This window comes from Juglans microcarpa x Juglans regia, chromosome 6S, assembly GCF_004785595.1.
Source record: "Juglans microcarpa x Juglans regia isolate MS1-56 chromosome 6S, Jm3101_v1.0, whole genome shotgun sequence".
Taxonomy (NCBI): Eukaryota; Viridiplantae; Streptophyta; class Magnoliopsida; order Fagales; family Juglandaceae; genus Juglans; species Juglans microcarpa x Juglans regia.
Genome location: NC_054605.1, coordinates 11,567,260 through 11,579,443, shown reverse-complemented (window position 1 = coordinate 11,579,443; position 12,184 = coordinate 11,567,260). Strand labels below are relative to the sequence as shown.

General features: G+C 36.2%; 1 protein-coding gene across 2 annotated transcripts; it reads right to left on the bottom strand.

Annotated features, from left to right (window-relative positions):
* Positions 1 to 4,037: 4,037 nt before the first annotated feature.
* On the bottom strand, positions 4,038 to 9,270 carry LOC121236842 (serine/threonine-protein kinase STY13-like). Of its 2 annotated transcripts, none has more exons than XM_041133317.1 (6): positions 8,319 to 9,270; positions 7,659 to 7,833; positions 7,387 to 7,582; positions 4,975 to 5,099; positions 4,697 to 4,855; positions 4,038 to 4,592 (listed from the first exon to the last, which is right to left on the bottom strand). In XM_041133317.1, exons 1-6 carry the CDS (start codon positions 8,447 to 8,449, stop codon positions 4,278 to 4,280), a joined length of 1,101 nt encoding a protein of 366 aa, XP_040989251.1. In that variant the 5' UTR covers positions 8,450 to 9,270; the 3' UTR covers positions 4,038 to 4,277. The 2 variants fall into 2 exon arrangements, with proteins under 2 accessions (XP_040989251.1, XP_040989252.1); XM_041133318.1 differs by having other exon boundaries at positions 7,659 to 7,791; positions 8,319 to 9,269.
* Between the last annotated feature and the right edge of the window lie 2,914 nt (positions 9,271 to 12,184).

Here is a 12,184-nt window from a genome sequence, read left to right as displayed (position 1 = left end):
CAACCCTGTTGCATCGATAAATCTGTTAAAATCTTCAATTGTTGAAAAAGGTCTTAACCGTCCTCCTCTTCTTTCATAGTCATTCATTATAATATTAAAGTCTCTCACAACTAGCCATGGCCTAGAGTCAATAACTCCAGACGACAAAGAATTTCAAAGTTCCCCACGTTCCATTTGCAGGCATTTTGCATAACAAAAGAAATGCAAATACATTTATTATTGACCGTCATATTAACGATAATAAATTGATTAGTGGACTGTACCTTATAATATCCTCTTACCTTATAATACCCTCCATCACTGTTTTTTTTTTTTTAACAAATTTTGTTGTAGAAAATTTCTCTAAATTGGTATATTAATTAAATAGACTAAAGAGAATCTAGTTTTGCAGGAAGACTGTTTGGGGAGATGGGATCAAAGAGATGTTAGGGCATTGAATGTTCCGATTTCTGGTTACATAGCAAAGCAAATTGATGTAGAGAGGTTCTTGATCATCTATTTTAATGAAAAATAATAATATGCTTACTACTTCCTATCACTCATTTATTTTTTATTTTTATTTAATAGTTAAGAAAGTGATTATTAATAAAATTTTATATTTTTTTAATTCTTTTTTAATGATTAAGGATATTAAAAAAATACTTAAAAAATAAAAATAAATAAAAATTTTAAATACACTACAAAGTAATAAAAATATGATAAAGAGGGTGGTACGCCAAATACAAAAGGCCTATGTGGAGGAGCGGGAGCCCAATGAGGTCGTCACCATGGCCAGTGTACTTTATGTACGTCCTGTCATCAGAGCTTTGGAAACTGATAAATGGAGATTATTTCTGTATCAAAGTATTAGAGTGTGTTTGAATATTAAACTGAGTTGAATTGATATGATAAAATATTTTTAAAATATTAATTATTATTATTATTATTATTATTTTAGAATTTAAAAAAGTTGAATTGTTTATTATATTTTGTATTGAAATTTGAAAAAGTTATAATGATGAGTTGAGATGAGTTGAGATGGGTTTACATTCCAAACAAAGCCTTTAAGCTTCGTTTGGATCCATAACTCCTCTCAACTCATCTCAACTCATCATTACAACTTTTTCAAATTTCAACATAAAATATAATAAACAATTCAACTTTTTCAAATCTTAAAACAATAATAATAATAATAAATAATATTCTAATAATATTTTATCAATTCAACTCAACTCAACTCAACTCAACTCACTTTCACATTCAAACGCACTCTTAGTATTGGCCTATTATTCTTTAATCAATTTATTTTTTTTATTTAATTAGTTATTTTTTAACAATATCAAATAGTAAATTTTTTAAATCTATTATTATTTCATTAAAATATCTATTTTGACTTTTTAATTTATTTTAATTCTATTGGTAATTTGAATATTTATTTTTTATTAAAAAAATTACACATTAATTTTTTAACGTTTATATTATTTTAACGGATATAATTTTCTAACCGTAATATTATTATTCCAACGGTCATATTATTCTAATAAAAATATTTTTTAACGGTTATATTTCTCTTACGATTTTACTCTTTCACTATAGTATATTTGGCAAGCTAAGAATATAGAAAAATCTATATTCAGCCTTTCAGTCATTTACAAAAACACTTGGCAGGCAACAATGAAAAAAAGAAAACAAAAGGAATAATACGGTATTTGTGATTTCAGGTACAACTCAAACAAAAAATAAACATGAACAGTAACAACTGATTTTTTTTTTTTTTTAAATGTTATCTAAGAAAACCAATTGAATAAAAGCTGATGGTTTGCAAGTAATTAATGAGAAAATGCAGTATGATGAAGCAGGTGGTTATCGATCAGAAGAACAAGGTTGTATTATTTCTAAGCAAGTGGGGTACAATTTCTCCAGGAAAGTCAACTCCCATTTCTCCGCAATACATGCCCAAATTCAAGTCAGTGTGCATTTTGGCTAGCTATATTTGACCAGTCAAAAATCCCAATGCTAAATTTACTGTAAATTCAGAGAGTTTCATCATGTGGATGTATTTTGAGCTAACTAGCCAAACTTCGACTAAATTTTAGCTAAATTTTAAATATGCCTAATTCATTACTAGTGCTCTAAAAGAAAAAAATTAGATTGCGTTTGGATATTGAGCTAAGTTCAATTGAATTCAATTCTTTATGAATAATAATGAGTTGAGTAATAGAGGAAATTATGTGAGATCTATCTAAACTGAGTTTAAAATGTGTTTGAATGCTAAGATGAGTTTAATACTTTTTATGAGAAATTAAAAAAAGTTATAGGCCACACGTATAAAGATGTGTTAAGTGTTCTACTTAAATAAAAAAAAACTAATAATGTTAATAGTTTGTGTATTATCAATACTAATAGTTAGTACCCTATCTTAAAATTCTTAACCTTTATATTTTTGTATAATCTAAGCATAACTAATTAGGTAAAGAAAATTACATAATTGCTTATAACTAGTTAGAAGAAACTTACTTAATTATTTGTTTTCAATTTATATAATTACTTTAAAAAATTATAAAATATCATTTAAAAACTTATTTAAAATTTTAAATAAATAATCTGGTCAGTTTAGTTTAGTCTGAAATGAAAAAACTCCACTTGACCAAAAAATAAATTTTCCTGCTTTCTTGTACCGAGACCGATCGATTCTTTAATCGGTCCAATCCAAACGGACCAACAAACTGGTCGGTCCAGTCGGTTTTTTTGGTTCAGACTGAATTCCTACACCTAATACTCTATAGACAGTATTTGATGCTGGAGCATAATCTAGAATGATGTGACACCTTTGTGATGTGGCAATTTGATGACATGGCGTGCTAATGTGGCGTTTGGTCGGCTTGCATTAGATGGCTTAAACAAAAGTTTTTGTAAAAAAGTAAACCCCACTTTGAAAAATTATAAGGAAAAAAAATTATTCTTTATTAGCGGGACCAACTTTTTATAAATGATTAGTATGAGACTTATCTATTTGAAAATTGTATCTAGCATTACTCGTTTGTAAAATGGCTTAAACAAAATATCTATACTTGAAAATAACTTATTCAAAGTCTTACTATTAATGGACGGGGAAATTATCTTGGCTTCTTCTGTTTAATGTGGGGAGATGATCATTGAACCAGGTGATGTGACTTTCATTGCTACTCTTGCTGCTTGTAGCCATGCATGCAGGTCTACTTGGTGAGGGTCGGAGTATTTTGGTCAACCCCAGAAGTGAGCGAAATGGTTTTTATGGATGATGTTCTTGATCCAGTGAATAGGGTCGACAGAAGAGGCGTATCTGTCTACAAAGAACATGCCTATCCAAACGCCGTTGCCTTCATGCGAGGTTCATAAAAAAGTTGAAATTAGGAAAGAATTATTTAGACCGAACCCAGCACATGGGGAGACTGGACACTCAGATTATATCAAAGACATGTTACAGATAACTTCTTGTTGTCAAGGATTGGAATCGCTTTAAAGCAGAATAGACAAAGTTAAATCTTAGTTTTAGTTAATATGAGATGAATTTAGTTTTGATTATTTCATTCACATCAATTCTCCACATTAGATTATTTATTTATTCATTATATAATAATGAAATAATATGAGATGAATTTAACTTTAATTATTTTATTCACATTAAATCTCCTGGGTAGACCTGATCTTGAACAAATCCTTTATTTTTTATTATTTGCATTCAGCATTATACCTTATTTTTCATTACAAAAAAAGTATAGCTTTACGAAAAGAAAATTAAAAGAACACAAAGATGGCTGAATGCGTTTGGAAGTGTAAATTACCATAACCTGGGAATAGCATCTATCCGGTTGGATTGGGGACTAGGACTTGAACATAGAGAAAATAGCATCTAAGGCGAGAAGAAAGGAAATGATGAAGAACTAAACTCCTGGATCTGCATGAACAATGTGCAAGGAAGGAATAGAATTGGAGTTGGATTTCAGTCATCCTATATTATAACCACCCCAACTCCAAGGTCCAAACAGTTATGGTTGCAGCTGGATAATAGAACCATGTACTCGAAGCTAGGACCCTGTATATCTAGTAAGCTCAACAACAGCATCAGATGCATACAAGGTAATCTGACAACAGAATTGATCTTCAAGGAAATGTAAATTGATCAATTTAAACATGTGGCATGTCATAATTGTATTTGTGAGACTAAAACCTAGTATCTACTAGATTACTAAGCTTCCCTAGAGCCACATTTGAGGGGAAGGACACAGTTTCTGATCATCTCAATTACTATTCGGCCGTTAATAACACTGGCTGAAGCAGAAGAAGAAACCCTTTGGCTTGTCTTCCATTTTTCCTTTAGGTGTGTCCCCTGTGTCATCGCACACCGCCATCAAAGAGCTTGTGCCAGGAGACTCAGGTGGCAAAACAGTGTTTTCAGACATGAAAATCCGAGGAGGAATTGAGGGTTCTGGAGGAGAAATGGTGTAAAGATAGTTAAGTAGCATTTGAATTATTTGGCTGAAATTGGGCCGAGCATTTGGGTCCTCCTGCCAGCATGAAGTTAGAATCCTAGCCAGTTCCTCTGGGAGGTCATCAGCACTAGGCCTCGTGTTCTGAAATGGCAAAGTACCCCTTAATATTTTCAGTTAGATTAAGCTGATGTCAATCTAACAACATAATAATATAAAACATAGATGGGGGGAAATATATCTTTTACCTTAAAAGCAGCTGCATATGCGGCCTGGAGATTTGACATTCCCTCGAAAGGCAATTTGTTGTGTAAGAGCTCCCACAAAACAATTGCAAAGCTATAGGCATCCACTTTATGGTTATAATGCTTTTTCTCTCCTTGCCTTAAGGTAACAGTACTGTACAACTGACACCAATAAATGCATTTAAGAAATATTTATGTTGTCAATCATAAAATTAGAACTTGGGAAGGGAGAGGGGAGGGAAGAGGGGAAAACACAAGTATCTTTTTTCTTAATGAACCACCTCTGGAGCCATCCAACGATATGTTCCCGTTTCAGCAGTCATCATCTCTGTTAATGTCTCTTCTCTTGCTAAACCAAAGTCTGCTAGTTTAACTGTTTTATGGTCTGCAGTCAGGAGTAAATTTTCTGCACACAAAAGCAATAGTCCATCTTCAATAAATAAATATACTGTTTACGAAGTCAAATTTTCAGGTGACATGCATAAACAGCTATATCTCGGAAACATAAGAAATTTTGTCCAGCATTCTCCCTACAATACATCAAGCCATATGTGATAGACCAATCTTCTAAGAGAACCTTACGAACAACAAAATCATTTGCAATGCGGGCAATAAAAGAAAACAACTGCATGAATGCACTAATTAGAGCAATTGTGTGTACAATGGTACTTGTTTGTATGTGGGGCCTGTTGAAAACAAATGATTTAGGCCACTGACTTAATGATTTGTGTGGGGGCAAGTGTAATACATATTTTTTATTCGGTAAAGGATGTTCTTAACTAGACCAGAACATCTCTTTCTGTTTTTGTGTTCAGTCTAGGTAAAGTACTTGTAATATTATACTGGTTGATATAACTAAGTTGCATATCAAGAAATTAAGCAAATAAAACTAAAAGAAACTGCTATCATATAAGATACATGAGTCAACTTTAATTTCATTTAATCCAATGCACATTGAACTAGCATCAGAGCTTACATAAGAACGAAATAATCAATTTTCTTATCATGTCCCGTTAATCACACATAATACTGGTCAAAAGTCAAGAAAAGTCTGCTCCCTTAGCTGAAATCCTTCAAAGACTAATTTTGATAAATCTCCTTCTTGAGACAGTTCATTTATGTACAATGAAGGCCTATTGATGCACTGATGAAAAGGAACAGTGGCATGGAAGGGCTGAGGACAGGAGAGAAATGAATATATTACTTGTATTAAAGAAGTTGTATTTTGTTTGTTTTCATTGGTTTAAGTTAGTAATGTAAGTATTCTTTCTGTTTAGGACTGGGTTTGGGTAGGGCCATTCACAGTGTTGTTGGAGCATTCTGTTGACATGTAAAGGTTATGGGAAGAACGTGGCCGCTGAACGATATAATGCACAACCTCCTGTAAAAATAAGATTAAATGGTAAAAAAAAATCATATAGATGACTTCAATAAATTGTATTCAAATGTATTTGAGTTGAGTTTTATTTTTTATTCATATCAGACCTGTGAAAATATATCCCAGGTCTAAAATCTATCTGGGTTTGACAACAGCAAAACATACAACATTTCCCTTCCAAATTCTATATTGAATGCCATAACTACAGCTTTTTTTCCCTTCACAAGCAAGAGACTAATAATTCGAAGGGAAGGGAAAAACTATAAAGAGGAGAAAGAGGCCTTACCAACAAGATAAATAATTCAGGAAACATAAAGAACAAGGTTCATGCACCAAAATATATGAACAAGGCTAAGGGAGCCTATCCGCCCCCCATCACCACAAGAGGTTTCATGCTTAAATCAAACCTCACTTCAAGAATACTGTTCTTCCTTTTGTCTTTTGAAATGCAAAAATTATTCACACACCTGTATGGGACAATATCTATTACCCTATCCTTCACCCTTTGTTTGAGGGAGAACTACTTGGCTTCATAGCATGCAAACCTAATCATCTTAGCAAATTAACTACATTAACTTCAAACTTTCTTCTTAGAAGATTCAAACTCAAGCTTTTTATGCTACATTATCTGTAGAATGAATGCATATGAATGGCATTGACTGAGATCTAAAAGATGTGAGATATTTTTTTCAAGAAGTTTCTTCCACAAAGCCTGCTTTACATCTATAAATTTAGTTGCTAAGGGGGAAGTCTCGTACTTCTACTTTTTCACCCAAGAGTTTTTGCCCTCATCATGTACTTTCCACAACTATTTCTCTAAAAAGGTTACATCTAAAGGTTAGCCACTTAGCCAAACTTGATAGTACTAAAAATAAACAATCATATGACTGTACCAAAACACATTCTTTAACAGTAGAGAAGTACGTTTCAAAATGAAAATTACAATTGAAGCTATTAGCTTGTGTTAAATGAAGTTGAATGATAATAAATTGGCACTAAAAGGCCAACGTAGCATATTAGCTCCAAAAAAGACTTCAATGATATAGTAGTAGTGGCAGGCAAGAATAAAAAGATATTGACTGCTCGAAAGCTAAACTAGGATGTTGCCTTTCGAATAACTTATTTATCTTATCTTGTAAAATAGGTCGACATTGTAGGGGGATCATATTCATGTAGAGATGAATCCACTCTTAAGATTCTTCTATCGCTTCCTGAGTGGATTTATTCTTAGAAGATATATTCAATTGACCTAGATCTAATATAAACCCAATGAGACCGACATCAAAAGAATAAAATGCAGGAATGAAAAGATTACCAGGTTTCAAATCACGGTGTATGATCCCATGAGAGTGCAAGCATTCCATTGCACGAGCAATATCAAGTGCAAATCCAACAGCAACACGTCTGTCCAAGCACCTAGGCCGTATGTTCAGCAAGTATTTACGTAATGTCCCTCCCAATAAAAGCTCGGTAACTATCACCATTACAGGCTCCTTGCAAGCACCAGTAAACTGTTGGCACACGGTTTCAATATCTATTAGCAAATTGATAAAACAAGATACTAAGAACCTCGAAATCAAATCCAACCTTCACTAGGTTTTTATGCTGAACTCTGGACAACATTGCAACTTCTCTTGCAAACCGTACTTCTCTCTTGGAAATCTCTTCTGGAGTCTCTCCTTTGTGAACAATTTTAATGGCAACAGTCTGGTTTTTGTATCTGAAGAGAGCCCAAGGACCAAAAAGTAGAGTGAGATACTTGCTACATAACCAGACATCAACTTGCAATATATTACTTGAGTGACTTATATCAGTTTAGGAGCACAAACTAGAGTTCTGAGTGACTATTAAAACGCAATTCAATGCCAGCGCAACCATTCGCTTTAAAATCAGGAATTACAAATATGAAAATCGATTCAATTGCTGACAGAACCTAAAGAACATAACCTAGACAGTAGGAATCTGTAAAATAATTGCTTGACAAATCCACTGAATATACACAAGATTGGCTAATTACCAGAGAAGCCATGTACAGAAAACATATACTAAAAAACAAAGCAGGGATTACTGACTCTGACAAATACTACGAAAGTATTTTGCAGATCTAAATTATATTCTCTGAAACAAGAAGAAAATTGCCACGCCTGATTAAGGGCTTTGCCCCGAGGTCAAAGCAAAGAAATTTTCATTTCGACAGATCAAATAACTACGGAACAGAATCAAATTCAAGAAAAGCTCGAAACTTACTTTCCCTCGTACACTTTGGCATGAGCTCCCTCTCCAATTCTAGGCCCAACAAATAAATGTTTGGGATCAATAAGCCATTTTGCATCCAATTTGAACTCATCAGCTGTATAGAACCTACTTCCAGATTCCATCTCCTTAGAATAAAAGAAACGAACTTAACACATACATCTACCAGTGAACTCTAGCACCCATCATTTACTTTACAGGAAAGATCACGCATCAGAACCCAACAAGGAAGTGTTGAACTCATTAGAATTTAGAACAGAGTGTGAATGGATAATCTGACACTATTAAGACATGCTCTGTGGTGTTTTCTGCTGGCTCATAACCACATCTCAAGAATTCACAGCCAGAGATCAAAACTCAGCAGTTTGATGCATTACATGTCCTTAAGGAGGCAAAAGCTATGAATATCACGTGTGCAACGGAGAGAGAGAGAGAGAGAAAGCTGAACGATTTCTTGAAAAATCATGGGAGAGAGAGGAATCAGCAGAAAGGGGAACAGGGAAGATAACTAATCAACATACCCTCAGGAAGAGTAAAAACATCGAAATTCTATGACCCACTGTAGAGGTTTATTAAATGGGAAAATTTGATTTTTCAGCCATACGTGGGTTCAGAGTTTCACTCTTGATCTGCAGACAAAATCATGAAAAAGATTGGTCTTGGTCCAGTAAAAGAATTAAGAGAGAGAGAGAGAAGTTGCGACTATTGTAATAAAGACTGTGGGAGCCATAAATTAATCAAAAGCACATGGAAATCGATCTTGTCAACATGGGCCATGGGCAACCCAGTCAATAACAAATCATGCCCGGAGTCCGGACTACCTCTTCTCTTCTCTTCTTCCTTTCTTTATATTTCACTTTACTTCATCGCTTCAATAACAAGATATAAACAGCCAAGACAAAAAACAAGACATAGACTAGGTGTCTACTGAAAATCATGTAGCCTCCACCGAATGATACTGTTTGATGTTAGGAAAATATAAATCAATATTTCATTATTTATTTTCAATCACACTTTTAACTCTAAAAGTAATTATTAAATATTTTTAAAGCATGAATATATAATATTTTATTTTATCTTATCATAAACTATCATCTCAATTAAAATGGATATTTAAATAAATAATTTTTATTATATAATATGTTAGGATAAGATGAAAATATCCCAGTCATAATTTCTACTACTTGGCTAAATTTCTTGCCTAATTTTGGCAAAGGAATTTGATGCAAGATTTTCCTCTTGAAATCAAAGTTTTTTACGTCGGATTTTCTGGTCTTCCAACCATCAAATTGTTCTTGTATCTTCTCAAAGTCTGAAATGGACGAACCCCCCATATAGGCAAAGTCATTTCTTTCTTCTTCTTTTTTTAACTTTTTGATTTCTTGCAGCTTCGGCATGACAGTCAAGTTGAATACACCAGAAACGTAACACGTGAGGGACATCAAAGTTCTGTGTTGCTTGTTTATCTGCCACGTTTGTGGCTTACATTTCACAGCGCCGTGGAGGCCATTCACAAGCATTCAGCATAATAATTGTTTGTCCACATAACAGACAAAAAACGCATAAATCTAAAATATGGGGGGGCCCTCAAAGTGATGTATTAGCTAAGATTACAAAAGTGTCATCTATTTAAAACAACATCTTAGAAAAATTGCAAAAGAATTTCTTGTCTATCATTCAGATGCTAAAAACAGATCATTCCACCCAACATACCATTGGTGTACCTTACTTATGATAACCATAACTCATTCGCCTGTACTAGTATAATAATGTCAACAACTATTGGTATTAGTCTAGAGTAACATTAGATACTGTGAAGGGACAAATCTCAAGGGGCCAGGCCACGATGAGACCTGAGCCCTGGCCCACATGCATGATCTGGAGTGGGTCTGGTCAGCCTAAGAGGCCCAGAAGGAGGGACATAAGACAAAGTGACCTGATAAGAGGACGATCAAGGCACCGCATGGCCCCCTGACACTATAACTGGCCGACCGTCAAAAATATCCTCATCCCTAACACAGTTATCGGGATAGCGTTGGAAGACAAACGAACTTGTACTCCACATTTAATGGAGCAGGGCTGAGCACGCCATGCCAGGTGCCATGGCCACGCCGCATTTAATGCGCCCCGAGGGTCGGCACGTTACGGCATATGTCATCAATAACCCTGGTCAGACCTAGCAGGTCTGCAAGGAGGCAGGGACATCCGATCCCAATACAGAGCCGCACACCAGCCACCATCACCTTAGGGCTAACCCCAACCAAGTATAAATACCCCTCCCTCCACTGGGAAGGGGTTACTAACTCACACTCTCAAATATTTCTATGCTTATTCTCTATAGCTCTCACTTTCTCTCTTCATCTCTAACCTTTATCTAACTTGAGTTTCGGAGGTACCAAGGCCTCCGAACTCCCCCACTCTTCACTTTACAAGAAAGAGACCGAGCCCCAATAGCATGGAGTTGCCCAAGCTCGCGAAAAACGACATCAATATTGGTGCCGTCTGTGGGATCTTTATTTTCCTATAAATAGCGTGCCCTTTGTATACCGGCAACAACACGCTCTCAAGCCTTGTGACGTGGAGAAAAACTACCCGAAGCAATGGAATGAAGAATCAATGAACAAGCTGCAACAATACAAAAGCTCATGAAAGAAATGGTAGCCCTTCGCCAAGAAAATATAGTCTTGCGAATGGCCAGCAGAGAACCAGAGGGAAACCAACAGAGCCACAACTTTGAGACCCGTCGTCCCCCAAGGCGACAGCGGCTGAAGAAGAACGGTGTAGGGTGGATCTCGAGTTCTGAGGACAACTATGAAGAGGTAGTCAAACGAGTAGGCCAGTTGTCCACAGTAAACTAACTGCTTACCAGCGTCAAACTGTCCTATAGCGCTGAGGTCATGGCAATCCTACTCCCACCAAGATTTAAAGTTCCACAGATAGATGTGTATGACGAGTCGAAGAACCCCTGGAACATCTAGAAACCTTCAAAGCCTATATGACCCTGCATGGGTTCCTAAACGAGGTCGCATGTAGGGCATTCCCACTCACATTGAGGGGGCCGATGAGAGCGTGGTTCTGGTCCGTGCTGCCCGGGACCATCACTAGCTTCACCTAGTTGGCCCGGCTCTTTTTGACACGACTCATGGCGAGCTGGAAGAAAAGGCAACTTGCTGCCTACCTCCTAACCATGAAGCAAAGAGACGACGAGAGCCTGAAATCTTACATATCTCACTTCAATAAGGAGCGCATGACGACAAATGACAAAGATGAAAAGATCACCCTAGCAGTACTACTGGGGTAGATCTGGCCTCGCAACCCATTCATGGTAGAGATCGCACTGAGGACCCCAACTTCATTAAGAGAGTTCATGGACCGTGCTGATAGCTTCATTGATGCCGAAGACAAGCTTTAGGAGCTAACGGCCCCACAGCGAAGGGAGTTGGACAGGGCAGATAAGAAAGCAACTGGCCAGAATAGCGAGTCGAGTCAGGAAGGTAGTAAAAAGAAGGCTCACGAAACAAAGTGCAAGTAAGAGTAGCCCACGAGTGGAAGGGCCAGGCAGCGCATCCACACCAACTTGGTCGTAGAAACCAAAAGAGATTTGAGCTCGCAGGGTGAACAACGGTGTGACTCAACCCGCCCCAAGTACTGCACCTACCACAAAACTAGCAGCCACCAGACGGAGGATTGCGTCACTAAGAAGCAGAAGATGGAAGAAATGAAAGCCCTAATAGACCAGCGGGGTGACAAGAGGCACTGTCAGCGACACAATGATTGTGCACAGCCACAAAGAAGTGAAAGCCCCATCCAGGAGAAGGGGCGGCAGGCGTAATGGAGTAGGTCGATGACAGAGAAGCCCG